We start from the raw sequence: 19,489 nt of genomic DNA, 5'->3' as shown, positions 1-19,489 counted from the left end.
TCTCCACTATAGCGATGACAGAGACGGAAGGACTGAGACTGAGAAACAGAGACTAAGAGACAGAGATTGAAATAAATTTCAGTATTCTGTTTGGTGCAAAGTGGGAGACAGAAATTGAAATAAAAATGAAACTCTAATTTAATTGAAATTAATTAATTGAAATGAAGATATTTTAGGTATAAAATGTTATTGAAGTTTCAGTTTTCATCTCTAAAAATTTTAGTCTCCTATGTCCCTACTTTTTGGAGGTACTCTGAAATTTTAGGGATAGAAACAGAAACTTTAGTACCAATCTCTAAACCAATAAACATGATACTGAGTCTCAGTTTCTCAGTCTCTGTCTCAATACCTCAAAACAAACGCTACCAGTGTCTCCTAGCTCAAGCTGGTGGTGATGGAGGCTTTTTTGAAAGTGAGATATAGGGAAAAAAATGTTCTCGGTGTCCATGAGGTAGAAGCTAACAAATAGGGACAATATGAGAATTTTGGCTAATTTTTTAAAATATCAATAAAAATTTAAGGTTTGAAAAATTTTATCACATGAAACTAATCTTATTATATTTCAGCACGATTTTTTTTTCTTTTTTTGGGGAGGGTAAGATGTGTTGTCTAGTTATTTACTTTCTCCTTAGAAGGATAATTCATTTTTAGACTAATCATTTAGGGGATAAGGATAATCAGTAGTATTTGCTATTTACCAATGTTTTTGCTTTGCCTTTGGAGTTTGGACAAAATAACGAAGCCATACACTCCTTGTTGCTGCTGAAAAATTCTGATTATTTGAAAAAGCATAGTATAAGGACATCGTTTTCTCTTAAATTGCCACGAAATAAATTGTTTCTTTCAGGGGCAACAAGAAATTTAGTGGGTGTAATGTAAATTCTGTGGAAAACTTCTAAGATTATTTATCAAAATTTCGTTATTCAACAACGTTCATTTATCCTTCTGTATTGACTCCTTTGCAGGGGAGGTGATTAAAAGACAAGAAGCGTTACAAATTCAATTAGCATTCATATAAATTGGTCTGGATTATTCTTGGTTTATGAAAAGCAATGAATTTGCTTTCTTTTATTTTATTTCTTTTATAAAATTGGTGTAAACTTAAATAAATATGTAGTATTATATTTATGTAATATTTTGAAATATATTGCTTTTTATTTCCCTATTACAAAACATATTTACCATGGACAAATGCGATAAATAAGTTTTGGTTAAGTGTAGCAGAGTGATACTAAATTTTGAATTTTGTTAATCAGTAATATTAGAAAGACAGAAAAAAAAAATATAGTCTAAATTTATCTTATTTAATATTTATTAATTTTAATAATAATTAATAAATATTAAATAATGCAAGTTTTGATTTTTTTTGAGTAATTTGTTTTTGTTACGGTAAAATCTAAGAGGAGAGAACAAAACAATTGATATTATATATTATTGTTGTTGTTTGATAAAAGAATTAAGTTATATATATAGAAATATTAACAACTAATTTTATAAATATTCATCTACTAACTACCAATTCTCAACTATTTATCATTATCTTAATATGCCCCTCAAACTCAAGTGTTAATTTTGGTTTGAAACTCAGTGAAAACAACGTAATAAGAAAAAGAAACTACTGCTAGATATTAGAGAACCAAGTTAAAGAAGATGCGAGAGGCGCGGTGGCGACTTGGGGAAAAGAGCGTGCGGTGCGGTGGCGCAGAGGAGGACACATGCAGCAGGACTTTGACCGGCGTGTCCGGTGGCAGATGGAGGCGAGCCAAAGAGAAAACGAGATTGTGAGGAGAAGAAGAAAGAGAAAGAAAGTAGCCATGACGGCACTAGAATTGTCGGCGGCGAATAGAGAAATAAAGGGAGAGATATGGCTTCGTGGATTTTGTTCGGTGAGAGGAAGAAGAAGAAAAAGGAGGGGTGGTCTCGCAGCGGAGGGTGCTGTCGGTGGCGAAAACAGAGAATGATTGTTCGGATGTTTGATGAAGCTTGATGATGAAGGTGATATTTTGATGGAGTAAACATGGGTTTAATAGGAAAATACTCATATGGTGGTTTCTCATCGGAAAAACGATATTCTATCATCTTCAAGGAGGATATCATGTCATAAAATCACTCATCCCAATAGTTTAAATCGATAGGAAAAAGTAACATTAATAGTTATATCTCTAATATTCTCCTCAAACAAAAATCTCTTTTTGAGTTTGCTTGATTTTTGCATAGGTTTTCTTTTTATCTTTTATTTGTCTTATGCTATTTTTTTCACTTTTAAGGTTCATTAATGATCGAACTCTAGACCTTTCGAATATAAAATTCTGATACCATTGGAAAATCTAAGAGAAGAGAATAGAAGAATTGATATTATATATATATATTGTTGTTGTTGTTTGATACAAAAATTAGACTATATATATAGAGATATTATCAACTAACCATATAAATATTCATTTACTAACTTCTAACTCTTAACTACTTATCAATTATCATTACTTTAATAGTTACTGAACAATTTTATTTGTTAATGTATCAATTAGCTATCATCTTTAAGGTTCAAATGAATATCACAACAACTATGATAAGTGTATACAAACAATTGGCAATACAATTTCTTGGTACCTACATAGTAATTTTTTGAATGATTACTCAAATTAAACATATTTTTAAAATTGAACACTTTAATCTCTCAGATTTTAAATTACACAAAATCATTTTTAACATTTACTTTCCTTAGGCAATACAATATTTTTTCATGAGATACGGTTGCTGATGTGAAACGTTGACTCGCACATGCGACCGTTAAGTATCTATGTGTGCGATTTAGACAAATCAATCCTAAAAATGAAGTACAAAACAATTTCCAAAAAACTTAAAAAATCTCAACATAGTTCCTAAATATTAAAAAAAAAATCCAAAACAATCTCTTTGAATTATTTATATATGATTATTTTTAAATTGATAGATTTTAATTTCTAAAATTTTTTATTTATCTTAAATTTGATTATTTATATATACCAAAAATTTTATGCATTTTCAAATCTTAAATTATAAATTAATTTTGAAGTTTTCCAAAAAAAAATTTAAAATAATTAAATGAACTCATATTTATGTTTGATAATGTAAAATATTAATTTAATTTGTAGATATAATAATGAAGAAGAGAGTGAGTTGGTGAAGAATTTTCATTTAACATAAAATTTTTTATGTAAACAATTGAGAATATTTGTATAAACACTTATCAAGGTAACACTTTAAAACTTGCATGCAATGCCAAGTCATTTATAAAGTCAAATTTGTAAGATTTGGGGAATTACAAGGTCAATGCAGATGATTTATAAAATTCCAAAGCAATGCAAAACTCTTAATACTTTACAATACATGAAGAAAAAATGTCTTGACAAATTCAAGTAATTTGCTCATATTTTTTTAAAGTTTTAAGATTCACCAGTTGTAATATTGCATAAAATAAGTTTGCACTTAAAATTATTTGTGCTAGTACAATTAATAATTTTATCAAGAAAAAATAATTTTTTTCATAAATATTTTTCTAAGTTTATTTGATATCAATATCTTAATAATTTAGATATATAAATAATGATTTTTATAATAGAATGACTTTTTAAGATTTAGTTATTATTATGATTTCTACATCACCTCAACATATGTATCATAGCTTGGTGTGGTGTTCCATGGCACGCTGATGTTGCGTGTGAGGAGTTGTAGTCACTGAATGAGGATGAGAGAGGGAGGAATGATCTTCTTCTTAGGGACCTTGCTGGTCAAAAGAAATGGAATAGGTGCGATGCAAGTTCTATGTGGAGAAGACTGAAGGGTGTTTGCATATTACATGCAGGTTTGTTTTCTATGTAGCCTTTCTTCTTGGATAACTTATCATTATTCATGCTCTCTCAAGATTATCAAGGATCCTTTTCCTAGATATAGACATGGGTTCCTAGGTATATCTGTCTTTCTGGTTGGGTATAAATGTCTCATGTTCACAGTTCACTGACCATAGTACCATGTCCATGAAGGGATTTTTGTTTTGATCTACGGTGTTGAACTTGGGATAGCAATTGCAAAGTTTCAAACCAATGGTTCTATTAGAGCTAATATTATTCAGTTGTAACTTCTAGGAACGTCACTAAGAGTCACTCACTCAGCTACACAACTTCATAAATATGCAATGCAACAGCTTCTAAATGATCATTAATCAATCAAAACGTAAGCAATGACAGTTTAGTAAAATGATCTAATACTCAGAATTTTCCCACAAAAAGGGCAACAACAGCAACAAAGTTAAGATAGTGTAGTAGTTGTAACATAGGCATCTCAAGAACAGAATGCAAACATCTCAAATATATATATGAAACCAAAGAGTATAAGAATCGCAGACCGTGCTTGGTGCCAATTGCTCTGTCAATTCCAACTAGAGGGCCAGAAGCCATGAATACCATAACCAGTCTTCCAGTTATTCAAGAACACAACCTGCTTCACAGCCAAGAAACAAACCAACAAGGCGAACATCATAACCACCCTCTGAACAGTCACATTCTTCACCTTTACAAGACCCTGCGACATAAAAGCCAGCAAGAGCCCCACCACGGTGTACAAGGACCCGACGGCGAATCCCTCGGCGCCGAGCTGCATCCCGGAGCCCTGGTAGAAGAACACAAGCTTGGAAGGATCGTTGCGGTCCAAAAGAAACATTGGCATCTTCCTGATGATGTTATGCATAGCTCCAGAAACGCTGAAGAAGTAAACGAAAACAGAACCCGCTAACCACACTTTCGGGTCATGGAGCAGTGTCTGACCCGAAAAAAGCTTCTTCACGAAGAACGGAATCCAAATGAGGAACGCAACGACGATCAAGATCAACTGGTTCCTGGATAGCAGCGGGGGGCGGTGGATGGGTCCCACGGAGATCTTGGTTTTGGACTCAACGAACTCGGCCATTGACTCAGCGAGTCGCGAGAAATCGCCCTGGTCCATGGGCTGTGAATCCTTGAAGGAATGGTTGGGGGCGATGAGGCGAATGTGTGGGAGGGCGTTGACGCCGAATTGCGTGAATGAGAATTGAGATTCCTTGAACTCGATGTCGCAGAAGAAGAGCTTGGAGCGCGAAGGGTGGGAGATGTTGTGGTTGGCGATGAAGGAGGAGGAGACGACGGAGAATTCTTGGTGGAGTTCGCGGAGGCGCAGCTCTGTCTTGTCGTGGAGCTGGGCGGCGTCGAAGAAGATGACGATGGAGTAAGGGCGAGGGGTGGCGACGGAGGTGAGGAAGCGGGACAGGGACTGGTCGTTGAGGCGGATGATACCCGATTTGGATCTGGATTGAAGGGAGAGGAGCTCCTCCACGCGCTCGTCGTTTGTGTCGGAGGAGGAGGAGGAGGCGGTGAGGGTGGCTACGACAAGAAGGAAGACTAGGAAGAGTGGGAGGGTGGGAGGAGGAGCCATGGCGGAATGGGTTGAGAGAAACGGAGGAAGGAAGGGTTTTTGTGTGGGGAAGAGGAAGAAGAAAAACTCAACAAGAGAGAGTACCAGTGCGAGGGAGGGGTAAGTGTGTAATTTGGAATACTTAATTAATTGTCGGTTTACAATTTAGAAGGGTAACTTTGTCAATTCAAAGGGTTGAAAGGCTTACAATAATACAATCAAATTCAAGCTGAAAGGGGCATAGGGTTTCATTCTGGTTAGGGATCAGAATTTGGGTTTTCATTGATCAAATTGGGAAAACTCGTAATCAAATCAGGAAGCAGAGCTATTAAGCGTTAACGATTGCAATGGTCTGCGAGAAGTGTTAGTTTCTCATCCTTCCCTGGAATCCATACCTAACGCACTTAATCTTCCCCCCCAAAAGAATTATTTTCCCCCTAATTTTCGTTTGTACGTTGAATTGGTGTTGCAGGTGAGAAGAAATTAGCGAAGGTGATAGTTCCAGATAAGTGGAAGGAAGGGGCCAGCAATACTACTGAGGGCGGTGGACGCAAGATCAACGAGAACAAGCTCCTCTCTAAGAAGAACAGGTACCTATTTTAACCCCAATTACAAATTATTGTTTTTTATATTTGATTCTTCTTCTTAACTTTGAGAAGCATAATTTAGCTGATAGTAGCTTCATCGCTTGTATATTTTATTAGCTGATAAGCTATAATATAAGATCAACATGCTAAAAAGTTTTTTCATATTATATTTCGTAATGAAAATCTTTTGAGGGAACGTTCGAGTGAAAGTGTAAAATTCAATTTACACACTTTAAATTTTAAAATCAATTTTAAGCTATAGTGGTAATTATATATTGAAATCCCTGTAATACGTGGTACTGTTCATTCGGGATAAACTAGTACTTCCTAAAGGGGGAGGACTCATCTAAAGTACTGGCAGTGTTCATGCTTGTTAATATGACATTCTCAGTTGGATCGATAAGTTTATATGTGTGTCTGCATCACCTTAAATACCCTTGTGATTATCTTCCCGATGCTGTGGAGATATTGGTACCATCCTTCTTCCACACTTGTTTCATCACTTACTAATACTTTTGAGTGCTAGTTTTGATCCAAGGTCCTTATGGTTAAGAGTAAATTGCCAGTAACCATTAAGCTGCTTGGGAAACTAACCATCACTTACTAGTACTTTCCCTGAGGATTGGAATAAGCTTTCTTCATTTACTTATGGGGAAATGTGTTTTTTAAATATATGTTTGCTATGGCAATAAGGTAGAAGATTTGCCTTCTTATTTATGATTTCTTGTTATAACGAAGTAAGTAGTGTTTCTGGTTATAATAAGTAATGATAACTCTTAAGATATTGCATGGCTTAATAGTTGTCCAACAGAAACTCTTGGGAGCTAGCAGTTTTTAATAATTTTGGGCAGCACAAACACCAAATTGTTTAACAAATAAATTTTACTAATTCATGTGTGAAAACTTTGGTAAATGTAGGTGCAAGTTGTATTAACTTGTGTGCAAATTCTGATAAATATAAGTGTAAACTATGTGTTTATTGTGTGCAAATCCTGTAAATGTGGGTGCAAGTTATTGCTGGCCAAGTACTGATACAAAATAATTATATTTGCTGGTCATGTAGCATTGTTAGTTGTCCAAAACTATCAACTATCAAGTTTTAGGGCTTATAATGAGCTATGCTCTCAAGCTAGTTCTGTTCCAATTACCATGGCAATGGGACTTGTATGAGAGTCAATGTCCTTTGTCCTTTTTTTTTGTTATATTTGTTCGTATAAAATGATAATCTGTTTCACCTTCTCTCTTATGATCTGCATGCCCTTTTCCCCTTATAACTTTGCTATACCTTGTATGAATATCCTTCTAATGTATAGCATTGGACTTCTGCTAAAATTGATTGCTTACAGATGGACCCCATATGGAAACACCAAATGCATCATCTGCAAGCAGCAAGTGCACCAGGATGCCAAGTACTGCCACACCTGTGCTTACTCTAAAGGTACTGTTCTTTTGATGTGTTACTGAGATGTCTTACAATACCGACCATACATTTATATTTTAGTCAAATGTTTTGTATAATAAAAGTGCATTACTTAAAGCCCGTTCGGTGTTGTTCCATTTCAGGAGTTTGTGCGATGTGTGGGAAGCAAGTTCTTGACACCAAGTTTTACAAACAAAGCAATGTGTAGTGTGTGTGCTGCGTGTATGCTGCATCTTTTAGGTGCCAAAGAAATTGTCTGTCTGATACTCTAGTTGGTCGTACTGCTAACACTGTAACCGAAGATGTAAAGATCCAACACAATGATAGATGATTCAATTATCTTCCTTTTGTAATTTACTTGTTCTGTTTCCTGATCAAAGACATATCCCTGCCATTTAATTCCTGTTTATCGAGTTTTTAACCTTTTATGATGCTGTTAGTTTGTCTGTCTAACTAAAATCCATGTATGGATTATGTCAGAATATCGTGTTCTTATATATCATTCAAGGGATGATACTCATTGAATATTTTGACGATTAGGGGCCTATTCAATTTGTTACCGTGTGAAAGGACGATTCGATTAGTTTATATGTCAAGTTTCTTTACTTAATTGGTTTGCGTTAAATAACAAAAGAATTACACTCTTACATTAGATTAATAGCGCGTAGTAGGCTGCGTGAATTTATCAGATAGATTAGCCTTTAGCACTATTTAATGAACCCCAAAAAATACGTGTAGAAGTACGCAACGTTTCACCAGAGGAATTATAGACAATCTATCCCAGAAATATAATCTCGAGTCTCTCGATTTATCCAGGGGTGTGCATGGTCGGGTGAAATTGAGTTTGATGTGATTCAAATTCGACTCGAAATATATTCCGGGTCTATTTATTAGACTCGAATCCGACCCTAGACCCAATGAAATCTATACACTTTCGGCCACGATTATATCGGGTAAAAACCGGGCCGTTAATATTATATTACTTTGGTACCTTCGTATAAGTTAGCATGTGAAAATATCCAAATTTCCAAGATTCCAACCATTATTTGACATGGTAAAATTCACTTAGAAAAATATAACAAGAACCAACTCTTCTCTAAAATTAAAGCGTAACCATAATCAATATTAATATCGTCTAATAACACCAAATATTTAAATCAATATAAAGAACACAATATTATGCTTAATAACTAATAACACAAAATATTAAGGTTTACAATACTTAAATTCCACTTAAGAATAGTCATCATCCATCACTAATAACACAATATTAATTGTGTATGATGACCGGGCCACCAAACCAACTTCGAGTGACCCGAAACATGACCCGGACCCGACCCGAAATAATGACGGATCTATTTTTAAAACCCTTACCCGACCCTAAACCCGATGAAATCACACCAAAATAGCCCCTAAAGTGTTTGAAGCCGGACCGAATCTTCGGGCCGAACCGTGCACACCCTAATTTATCCGAAGAAATTTATCATAATCAATAATCTAGTAGATGAGCATCATGTAACCTATCTAATTAACACACGACTCGAATGATTAAAGAAATTTTAACTATTTTGAACCTCTAATCCTAGTAATCTGCATTATTGTATACTTATTTTGCTCCCCCTTTTACCACCCGCTCCCTCTTTTCAAAGGTAAATTTCCGAGTCGTCCACTCACCCTTAAACCAAGGCATATTATTTCTCTGCAAACACACACAGGGAAGATAACAGACTTGGTATACACTCCATAGATACCATACCAAGGCAAAGCAAATAATTTCTAACGGCGACAACGTTTTTAATCAAAACTAACAAAAACGATAAGAAACTTGATCAGGACATCATCCGAACACCTTAAAGGCTTGAAAACATCAATCAACAATATCCCGAGGTATAAAATCAATAAAAGTATCGAGCACAGCGAAATTAAAAGTAGAACGGAATTGATATTAAAAGTAGAACGGAATTGTCAACAATATACTAGGTAGCAGAGAGCAAATTTATTGTAAGGGGTCATACAAGGACCCCGATTACACTTGCACAAGTTCACAAAACACACAAGCATCCAAGACACACTTAGAATCCACCACGAAGACGCAGCACAAGGTGAAGGGTGGACTCCTTCTGAATGTTATAGTCAGCAAGGGTCCTTCCATCTTCCAACTGCTTCCCTGCAAAGATCAACCTCTGCTGGTCCGGTGGGATACCTTCCTTATCCTGAATCTTAGCCTTCACATTGTCAATGGTGTCGGAGCTCTCCACCTCCAAGGTGATGGTCTTACCGGTCAAAGTCTTCACAAAAATCTGCATCCCTCCCCTGAGGCGGAGCACAAGGTGAAGGGTGGACTCCTTCTGAATGTTGTAATCAGCAAGGGTCCTTCCATCCTCAAGCTGCTTACCAGCAAAAATCAACCTTTGCTGGTCCGGTGGAATGCCCTCCTTATCTTGAATCTTGGCCTTCACATTGTCAATTGTGTCGGAGCTCTCCACCTCAAGAGTGATTGTCTTTCCGGTGAGGGTCTTAACAAAAATCTGCATGCCACCACGGAGACGCAACACAAGGTGGAGGGTTGACTCCTTCTGGATATTGTAATCGGCCAAGGTGCGGCCATCCTCGAGCTGCTTGCCGGCAAAGATAAGCCTTTGCTGGTCCGGAGGGATGCCTTCCTTATCCTGGATCTTGGCCTTGACGTTGTCAATGGTGTCGGAGCTCTCTACCTCAAGGGTGATGGTTTTTCCGGTAAGGGTCTTCACAAAGATCTGCATGCCACCACGAAGCCGCAAGACCAAGTGGAGTGTGGACTCCTTCTGGATATTGTAATCGGCCAAGGTGCGGCCATCCTCGAGCTGCTTGCCGGCGAAGATAAGCCTTTGCTGGTCCGGAGGGATGCCTTCCTTATCCTGGATCTTGGCCTTGACGTTGTCAATGGTGTCGGAGCTCTCTACCTCAAGGGTGATGGTTTTCCCGGTAAGGGTCTTTACAAAGATCTGCATGCCACCACGAAGCCGCAAGACCAAGTGGAGTGTGGACTCCTTTTGGATATTATAATCGGCGAGGGTGCGGCCATCCTCGAGCTGCTTGCCGGCAAAGATGAGCCTCTGCTGATCCGGAGGGATGCCTTCCTTGTCTTGGATCTTGGCCTTGACGTTGTCGATTGTATCGGAGCTCTCGACCTCAAGAGTGATGGTCTTTCCGGTGAGGGTCTTAACAAAGATCTGCATGCCACCACGGAGACGGAGGACAAGGTGAAGGGTTGATTCCTTCTGGATGTTGTAGTCAGCGAGTGTGCGGCCGTCCTCGAGCTGCTTGCCGGCGAAGATGAGACGCTGCTGGTCCGGGGGGATGCCTTCCTTGTCTTGAATCTTTGCCTTAACGTTGTCGATGGTGTCTGAGCTCTCGACTTCGAGAGTGATGGTCTTCCCGGTGAGGGTCTTAACGAAGATTTGCATCTACAAACACAAAATTGAAGATTTAATCAAACTTGCTCCGGGAAATTACAGGAACTATTAACCATAAAGCGATGATGTAATCAGAAACACGTTTCAATAACAGGCTAAAAATAAGATCGGCAAATAATTCGGTCCATGAACATATCAATCGAAGCTAAAGTAGATCGAAACCCTAAAAAAAGAACTTTCAAAATCCATTTGAAATTGATCATAAAATCAACATAATTTCAAAAAAAACCAAGAACTTATCAAATTGATCCTACTTATAGATCTAGACTCCAGAATCTTCATTAAGGGGACAAAAACTCGAAATTATCGAGAACACACCTAGCGATACAGGTATATATTTACAATAAGAAAGAACAGGCCAAGAAGAACAATCGAAATTACCTTGAGAGGGAGGTATTGCGAGAGAACGAGAAATCCTGAGAGGAAGAGAGAAATCTAGTTTGATTGAAAATGAATTGCGAAGAAGGGTTTGGGTTTGTGCAAAATTTATAGCGAAGTTGATGAAGATATAACCAATAAGATGTGAACACGTGTTAGGATGACGTGTCGTTTAAGGCTTGTGAGACGATGACGTTTGGAAGTTTGGTACTAGATGCCTTAATTTTCGTTGGAGCGCTCCTTTGGAATCAAGTTGTTGGGTTTGTTGCCTTTCTTGACGGAGTCAAAGCCTTGCCATCTACGGTTTGTTTTAGAGGATTAGGGATTTGACTGACTCCATTGAGGCAACTAGACATTAAAAATTTTGTGATTCCTGGACCAATCCTTTCTAGTTTCTACCCATTGATATCAAATGAAGGGATACAAATCTTAAGTGAGAAGGTGGCAGGATTCTTGGTAAAATGAATTTTTATTATCTTTATTTGAGATTGATAGTGGTAAGTTGTTAAATAATAATTTAATTATTTGATCAGAATCAAAATTTTTGTTTCAAAAATATCCATTTTACTTTTAAAAGAAGATTTGTGAAAATTTCTGTTTAACACAAAAATAAAATATTTTAAATATTAAGAAGAAAATTATTATTTAATTTAAATGTTAGACAATAGTCACCAAACAAAAAATGTTAAACAATAAATTATATGTGTGAAATGTTTGGGGTTTAATGTTTATCATTCTACTATTTTTCAGATCGGTCTCGCTACATTACCAACAGCATTTTTGCCAACTTCTGTGTCTTTGTGGATGTGTCTAATAAAAATGTCTTTTCATGGCTGTGTTTAATAGAAGTGTCTTTATAGATATATTTTCTGGATGTGTCTCTTTATATATGTATTTAAAATATAATAATTAATTATTATTAACAATAAGTTGACAGATAATATGTTGGTACCTATACTTTTTCTTTTCCGATCAAGTGGGTTTGTACACATTTGAAGATTCTGCATTAGAAATTATATATGTGCTATGTAGATACAGTAATTTGTTATATTATTAGCCGAATCTGTTGTGCCAAAAACATTTAGAATACAGTCGCATCCCAAAGTTTGTCGTAATTATATCATACGTTTATAAATTTCATTTTGTCACTATGCACCTTTGCATTAACTGAGTTGAGTAGAACCATTTTATTAATACAGATGATATGCAGAAAGTTCTTCAATGTTTTGGCGAGCAAGACATGTCATCAAACTTCGCTTTGAAACTTAGAACGCATGAAAGCAGTAACTTTCAACATTAGTGAATCCTGCAGAAGAAGCATCCATCATAAGTGATGGGCGCTAGCCTCGGCCTGGTTACGATATACTACCTCCTTCCTGCTCTCATGGACATTTCAGTTTAAAAAAATTGCATATGCATCTAATTTCTAGAATGTTTTTGTTGATAAAATAACTCACTTCTAATTTAGAAAACTGGATAGTGAGGCTTTAGTACGGTAAGATGATCAAACAACATAAAAATAAAAATTAATTTGAAAAAAATCTAACATGACAACATCAAAAGTAATCACCTATCCAAAAATACAGTAACAAATATATGATGAGGATTATAGTATAATATATATTACATTTCATGCAATTTTCATTTCAATCTGGGAATTATATAACATGATAACACCAAAAGTAGAATAATCTAACTTGTAAGAACAACCTAAAGTGCATAATAGTAAGTTTGTTGTATTAGGTATAGACGACACTAGTTAACAAAACATGTTTCTTATCATTGTTTTCAATATCGTAGAGATACAAAGGATAAAATCAATATCCACTTTAGATAGAAAATGAATAAAATACTCGTATTTATTTGGTAACTATTTTGTTTGATTGCTCCGATATTCCTATTCCAATTCGACAGGTTAAGAATTAATCTGTCGTAAGCCAATAAATTACTGCATACACAAGACGAATTTGAACCCCCAACACAACATTCACTTAAATGGATGAATGAACTCACCACTCAATCAACTCAAATTGATTTCGTTTGGTAACTATTAGAATTTGTATCCACACTACTCTCAACCATTTAGGTCATAAACTTAGAATCATTATCAAAATTATTTGCTATCGTTTCAAATAACTAGTATAATGAGTAATGATAGCAAATATAGCGTACGTCATTTCAATTGCGTTGGGTTTCCTTTTGCATAGAATCTTGAGTTATAAATGACTAAATGAATTCTTAATTGTAAAGCTAATATGATTTTGGTTCACGCAAAAATTGAGTATAACTAATATATGCAACGTTATACGCTATCTTCTAACCAAATAATTATATATGTATGTGTATGCAGCAATTTATTAGTGAGTGATAGACTCTTAAATGAATCTCAAATCCTTAATAGATTAATTTTTGACCTGTCTGGTTTGGTGGTTCCGCAAGAAACCAAAAAACGCGCGCGCGCGCGCACACACACATATATATATATAAAAGAGAACCATGTTGAATCATGCAATTGCTGAGAGATTGAGGCCAGGCACCCAATTCGTTGAAAGAATAAGCAATCGCTAATCCGTTTTCTGTAATGAGTACAGTTTATAAACACTGAGAAACTATTATAAACTCGTATATCCTTTTTATGAATCCACAGTTTCGTGGTTGACAGGAATAATTCTACTATCTTTTAACCCCCTACCCTCAATACAACCATAAAAATGAAATCAACTTGCAGCAATCCGATTTTAAATTAGCACGTACTTCAGTTCAATTTCAGAAACATTGAGCAGCTATCTTCTACGCTTCGATTCTTTTCGCATCTCAGCTACATACCTTTCAAAATTTGATTTCTCCCACAAGCGTCTTAGCAGCAGATCTTCCTTTGTTGCTTCATCTATTAATAACAAGCACCAAATCAGCATAATTCAATATGTTAAAACTATCAACTAGGTTATGCTATGCGTGTAGAACGTCCAATAAGTAAACATAACATTTAGCAGGATACGTTTATTTCTGGAGCACAAATAATGCCACTGGTCCCGTGAAGGCTAAAAGAAAGTTCATTAACGATAGATACTAGTTACCCATATTTCTCCATCTATCGTCCGGAATACAAAGGGCCCTTCGTGTCAGATATGAAGCATCTTCAGAAGAATATGAGCACTTTTTCACTTTATATCTCCAAATCCAACAACCAGTCCACAACAGCATCTGGATGCAGGACAGAATTAAATTAGTTCTTGCACATAAACCAGTATCAGTTTTCAAAGTTCAGACCTTCAGAGTAAGTTTTGTTTCAAATTTCAGTTACAAGATTAAAGATTTGAAATCCAACCTTTCCTAATGTATAAGGTAAAAGCACAAATTGGACACCAAGTAGTTTCCAAAATGAGGGCTTTTCAGCTCCTGTTATCTGCAGCTCAAGTTCATTGCTGAGGTCTTCCACCATTTTTCTGCATACAAAGATTCCTCACTATGTCATTTTGTTCCAAATGTTCTCAATAAATCAAAATAAAGATGATGGAGGATAGCGTACTTGTCCGTATTCTTCTGACTCTTCTTCTTGTTTGTATTCCCCCCACTGCGCTCCAGTTCCAGTGCCTTCAATCTATTTTTATATGCCGGTGTCTTCTTTACCATGGCTACAGCCTAAAGGCAAGTAGGAAGATAAGTTAGCTAAACTAGCAAGTAGGAAGATAAGTTAGCTAAACTAAGCTCTACCGTTTAACCTTAATTTGACATCAACAACCAACACAAAATGGAAGTGCTGAACGTATCTCATAAACACATATACGAGAGCACAACCTTGACCTATTTCAAATCTTTATCATTAAATAAAGAATAGGCAAAACTATGACATTTTGGCATGATATGACAAGTAGAATCACTGGAAATGTATGATAAAAATAAGTTTGGGCGAAAATTGAACTGCAGCAACCCCCCAACTTCAAGACCTAGCCTCTTGTTAGAGATGGTCACAAACAGATAATTCAGTTCTAACCACTAAACCTACTGAAGTCAAATGAAATCATAAGGAATTGAAAACAGTTAGAACATTGTTCACCGCATAACTAGGCTGAATATAAAGTATGTAACAGAAGTACAAAACCACTACTGTGCCCTTCAAACTTTAGCTAGCCTAGAAGTTTTGACCATAGAGTAGGATGAATGCATAATTCAGCAAAGTGCAAACTTTTGAGAAAAGGACAAATAGGTCCCTATCCCTAACCATTCCTAGCATGAACATATAAGTTCTTAACCATTCTGTAAGTATTTAATTTTGGTTAATGATTTATATGTTTTCAGAAGGGAAAAAAATCAGGACTTATTTGTACAAGTCCTTTTGTCTCTTTTTTTTTTCAGGGCATCATAATTGTATCCACAGTTAGCATATTCACATTTAGTTTCAAACTAGAAAATTCTTGCAATAAAAAAAAATATATATATATATATATATAATTCATACATGGCAGTACCTGATGATACCTTGTGGATTGATTTAGATACTGGAAAGCTGAAAGAATAAGAAGGAGGCCGACCAAGACAGCACGGGGATCCTGGCATTTTAACAGTATACAAATAGAATAAAATATTAAAATCAAATTCAAGTGTATATCACTTTGCAAAGAAATCGAATCCACTCATGATGTCATGTTCATTGTTCACATCCTTATTGAGTATTGAAAAGCTAAAGAAATCTCACCGTCTTGTGACCATAGTATGCTTGATAATAACGAGCAGTATTATAGAACACCTAGAATCAAAACAAGATTCATATTCAGCACTCCTTCCATAGACATTAATAGGATAGGTACGAACAATTCAAGGTCAATGTTTCAACTTTCAAGTTCCAGTTACCTCCTCCGGATGCGCAATTGCATAATCGTATTGTTCTCGAGTGGCCTCATCCTTCAAAATCTGCATCAAAACACAGCATATTTCAATCATTCAGAAGCAATTTAGGAAGTTAAATGTTACGACAAAGGATGTTAAATCACCTCGTAAGCATTGGCAATTTTAACAAACAGCTTTCGGGACTCTGGATCAGGGTTCTTATCCGGGTGACTGAAAATCATAACAATAATTAAAATTAGAAAACGAAACTCTGAAAACAGAAAGTAACATAGAGAGAGAGAGAATTGAAGAAACATTAAGCACATACTATTTCAAAGAGAGCTTGTAGTAAGCTTTCTTGATTTCTGAAGCATTAGCATTCTGTGCTACCCTGCAAATAAATTCCAAAAGTAAAATTAGATTAAAAAAAATTGTGTATATATTGGGGATGGAAAAGCAAATGGAATGGAATGTTAGCTGACCCAAGCAGATCGTAGCAATCATCTTCGTCGCAGTAGATTGCGATGGAAGGAGAGATAGTGGCGAGAACGAGAACCGCCACAAGGAATGGGATTGCGGCTGGGCGCCACCGGATCTGTGCCGGTGGCAGATTCATTTCGCCGTAAACGGTGGTGGTTTTCTGCTTTCTCTCTGCTAAGTGCTGACCAAATTGGCTTCTTCACTGTCACACGCCACACCAAATACTGAAGGCATGTTAATGCGTATGATGCATGAAACGACGTCGTTTCAATTTGCTATTGCAGTCGGAATATTTTTTTTGGTCTTGTATTTATGGTTTAGAAAAATATAGGTAAACAATAAAAATGTTAAACAATGTAAACAATAGATATATCTGATGTTTATTTTATTATTATTTAATTGGTGGTTGTTTATATTGTTCAACAAAATCATTGTCCCCCTAGCATTTTCCGGTTGGTTTTACACTGAGCTTAATTACCGTGTCCGACTGCGTGTCTCATATATTTCAGACACATTTGGACACATCTAAATACCATTACGTACAATTTTATTCTTAACATATATTTTTGAAATAAATTTAGATATAGTATATATTATTATTTATTAAAATAAAAGATATTTTAAGTACTTGATATAATTAAAATAAGATATTAAAAATAATTAAAAAAATTAATTTATATTTTATATTTATGCGTGTCTTATAAGATTTTAAAATTTATGTGTCAGACCTGTCTTATGTTATGTTCCGTGTCAATGTCCATGCATCATAGCTTATGCTCGGTATTTCCAAATGCCAAAGACTATTTTGTTGCGGACTTAAACTTCAGCTAAAGGTCTACAAAATTTGTAATACTTGTGGACGAGTAAACTCATTATTCGACCAATTTAAGTTAATTTTGTTTTTTTTGTCTGTGTTGTATTACTACTGATCTTCGAATGTTTTGGTGGAAAACATGGATCTCTCTTCTTTTTTGGCGAGGCGAGATTGCAAATCATAACATGGGCCTAAACCAGAAAAGCCTCTGGATTAAGCTATTTACTTCAATACCAAAATAAAAATGTCAGCTTACCATCTCAAATTCTATGTGTAACAAAGTTTTTTTGCTTAATTCGAAATATAAATGCAACAATTGAAGTAATTGCGACTTTGATTTGAATCTTTTCTTAGTGTTAGAGGAGTTCAAAGATTCTAGAATTGTTCCTTTGGTAGAAGCTTTGCTTAGGCAGTTAGCTACTAGATCGAATTTAAAAATATATAAAAGAACCCATGTGTATATACGATTATATCCCATCCATGTACATTCCTAAAAATAAGCATATTAGAGATTCGGACCAAAGAATGTGATAAGTGAAAGTGAGTGTTACGTATACGATTTAGCAAAAATTCCATATTATTAGCATTAATATGTCTATGTTTGTTGAGCCATGCATAATAAAACAGGTTAAATGATCTTCGTAGTTTGTGCTACTCTCTTTTTTTCTATATATCAATTGATCATACTATTTGCATTGTCAAAGACTTTTCTTTTTCTTTGTTTTGGCCTGTTGTTGGTGTTGAGCATGCATGATTGATGATTGATTTTTCCAAGCTAACAAGAAAGAAGAAGAAGAATGAATGCAGGAGCATGGTTAAGGATGAGGGAGGCACGTGGTGCATCAGGTTTTTCACTATGTGGTTCGTATAGTTTGTTTGGAATGAACCTGGTTCACAAATGGGCGGTAGGTAAGATACTACCTTGCCTGAATTGTAGACATCATAGGCCCATTCACCCTCAGGGGCGTGTTGTTCATCACGTGTTTTCCATCCTCATATCACGTGCGTCCTATCACTTATGATTGGTGAGAAGTGGGGACAAATTCTCCATAATGCACGCATGTCCATATATACCCAAGAAACCCTTTTTGGTCAACGTCTGGATTTTATGTTTGTTGAACAAGTATTTTTATACTAAGTTCACAATTAAATTTTATTATATTTTAATAAACTATTAGAGTAATTTAATTTTAATTACTGAAAAAATGGGGCTATGGCTAATTGGCTTAAATTGTCGTACCCAAACAATAAGCACATCTTCAGTTGGATAGTTAAATAATCTCGTATTTCAGAAGTAAGCTTCTTCATAAACTTGTTGCTGCTAATAAATCTAGTTAGTTTGTTAAAATTAGTCACTAAAGTCAGTCACCAATATAAAATATATGGTAGAATATAAATACATATTTTTTTTTTTACCAAAGATATGAGACTCGAATTCGCAACCTCTTAATTGAGTATGGGGAGACTATACCATTTGAGCTATTACTCATTGACAGAATATAAATACATATTAAAAATAAATTGAATTATATATGTATTTATACATAAATATATTAGTGACTGATTTTAGTAGCTAATTTTAATATACAAATAGCATTTCTCTTGCTAATATACAATTTTTATTTTGTCAGTTTTACGTACGTACGCAAAATATAGCGCCTATCGCTACCTGCTTTCATTATTGCGCATATTATTTCAACAGATTGAAAAATAGACATATGATATCCATGTGATTAATAGCGAATGGAAGAAGAAACAGCTGTATTATTAGACAAATGATGAAATTATTTTTTATATGAAACAAAAATGTAAATTTTATCGATCATAAAGGGCCGTTTGGAAATTCTAAATTCTATAAGTAGCTTTTTTTTACTTTTGACTTATGAAAAGTAGTAGTATTAATGTTTGGTGCAATTTTCAAAATCAAATTGCAACTTTTTAAGAAGCTATTTTAGAGCTTATAGAGAAGTTAAAAAAAATGACTTCTCTCATAATATTTCTACTTTTCATTACATTTCTATAAAATAAGCACTTTTAGAGTTAAAAATCCAAACACAAAATAACTTATTTATAAGTTACTTTTAACAGAGTCATTTATTATTTA

General features: G+C 35.2%; 4 protein-coding genes across 4 annotated transcripts; 1 reads left to right on the top strand and 3 right to left on the bottom strand.

Annotated features, from left to right (window-relative positions):
* Positions 1–4,226: 4,226 nt before the first annotated feature.
* On the bottom strand, positions 4,227–5,579 carry LOC107618052 (Oligosaccharyltransferase complex/magnesium transporter family protein). The gene has a single exon (XM_016319980.3). The coding sequence runs from the start codon at positions 5,443–5,445 to the stop codon at positions 4,408–4,410; it is 1,038 nt and encodes a 345-aa protein (XP_016175466.1). The 5' UTR covers positions 5,446–5,579; the 3' UTR covers positions 4,227–4,407.
* Positions 5,580–5,632: 53 nt separating this feature from the next.
* LOC107618053 (postsynaptic protein-like protein) lies at positions 5,633–7,834 on the top strand. Its single transcript, XM_016319981.3, has 4 exons — positions 5,633–5,787; positions 5,897–6,014; positions 7,358–7,449; positions 7,575–7,834. The coding sequence occupies exons 1-4, from the start codon at positions 5,772–5,774 to the stop codon at positions 7,637–7,639; spliced, it is 291 nt and encodes a 96-aa protein (XP_016175467.1). The 5' UTR covers positions 5,633–5,771; the 3' UTR covers positions 7,640–7,834.
* A 1,519-nt stretch (positions 7,835–9,353) lies between these two features.
* Positions 9,354–11,345, bottom strand: LOC107617624 (polyubiquitin). The gene is made up of 2 exons (XM_016319434.3): positions 11,268–11,345; positions 9,354–10,877 (listed from the first exon to the last, which is right to left on the bottom strand). Exon 2 carries the CDS (start codon positions 10,875–10,877, stop codon positions 9,504–9,506), a length of 1,374 nt encoding a protein of 457 aa, XP_016174920.1. The 5' UTR covers positions 11,268–11,345; the 3' UTR covers positions 9,354–9,503.
* Positions 11,346–13,808: 2,463 nt separating this feature from the next.
* On the bottom strand, positions 13,809–16,854 carry LOC107619301 (Chaperone DnaJ-domain superfamily protein). The gene is made up of 10 exons (XM_088499575.1): positions 16,574–16,854; positions 16,420–16,482; positions 16,256–16,322; positions 16,116–16,175; positions 15,961–16,011; positions 15,734–15,814; positions 14,794–14,906; positions 14,593–14,710; positions 14,342–14,468; positions 13,809–14,151 (listed from the first exon to the last, which is right to left on the bottom strand). Exons 1-10 carry the CDS (start codon positions 16,705–16,707, stop codon positions 14,048–14,050), a joined length of 918 nt encoding a protein of 305 aa, XP_088355701.1. The 5' UTR covers positions 16,708–16,854; the 3' UTR covers positions 13,809–14,047.
* Positions 16,855–19,489: the final 2,635 nt, after the last annotated feature.

Source organism: Arachis ipaensis, chromosome B9, assembly GCF_059453495.1.
Source record: "Arachis ipaensis isolate K30076 ecotype BB chromosome B9, ASM5945349v1, whole genome shotgun sequence".
NCBI classification, from domain to species: Eukaryota; Viridiplantae; Streptophyta; class Magnoliopsida; order Fabales; family Fabaceae; genus Arachis; species Arachis ipaensis.
The sequence above is the reverse complement of the archived record's forward strand: the minus strand, read 5'-3'. Positions and strand labels throughout refer to the sequence as shown.

Coding starts and splice junctions, on each gene's coding strand:
- LOC107618052 (XM_016319980.3), bottom strand. CDS start 5,445: ATGGCTCCTCCTCCCACCCTCCCACTCTTCCTAGTCTTCCTTCTTGTC.
- LOC107618053 (XM_016319981.3), top strand. Junction 6,015..7,357: donor CTCCTCTCTAAGAAGAACAG/GTACCTATTTTA, acceptor GATTGCTTACAG/ATGGACCCCATATGGAAACA. Junction 7,450..7,574: donor CACCTGTGCTTACTCTAAAG/GTACTGTTCTTT, acceptor GTTCCATTTCAG/GAGTTTGTGCGATGTGTGGG.
- LOC107617624 (XM_016319434.3), bottom strand. CDS start 10,877: ATGCAAATCTTCGTTAAGACCCTCACCGGGAAGACCATCACTCTCGAA.
- LOC107619301 (XM_088499575.1), bottom strand. CDS start 16,707: ATGAATCTGCCACCGGCACAGATCCGGTGGCGCCCAGCCGCAATCCCA. Junction 16,323..16,419: donor TACAAGCTCTCTTTGAAATA/GTATGTGCTTAA, acceptor TATGATTTTCAG/TCACCCGGATAAGAACCCTG. Junction 16,176..16,255: donor AAATTGCCAATGCTTACGAG/GTGATTTAACAT, acceptor GTTTTGATGCAG/ATTTTGAAGGATGAGGCCAC.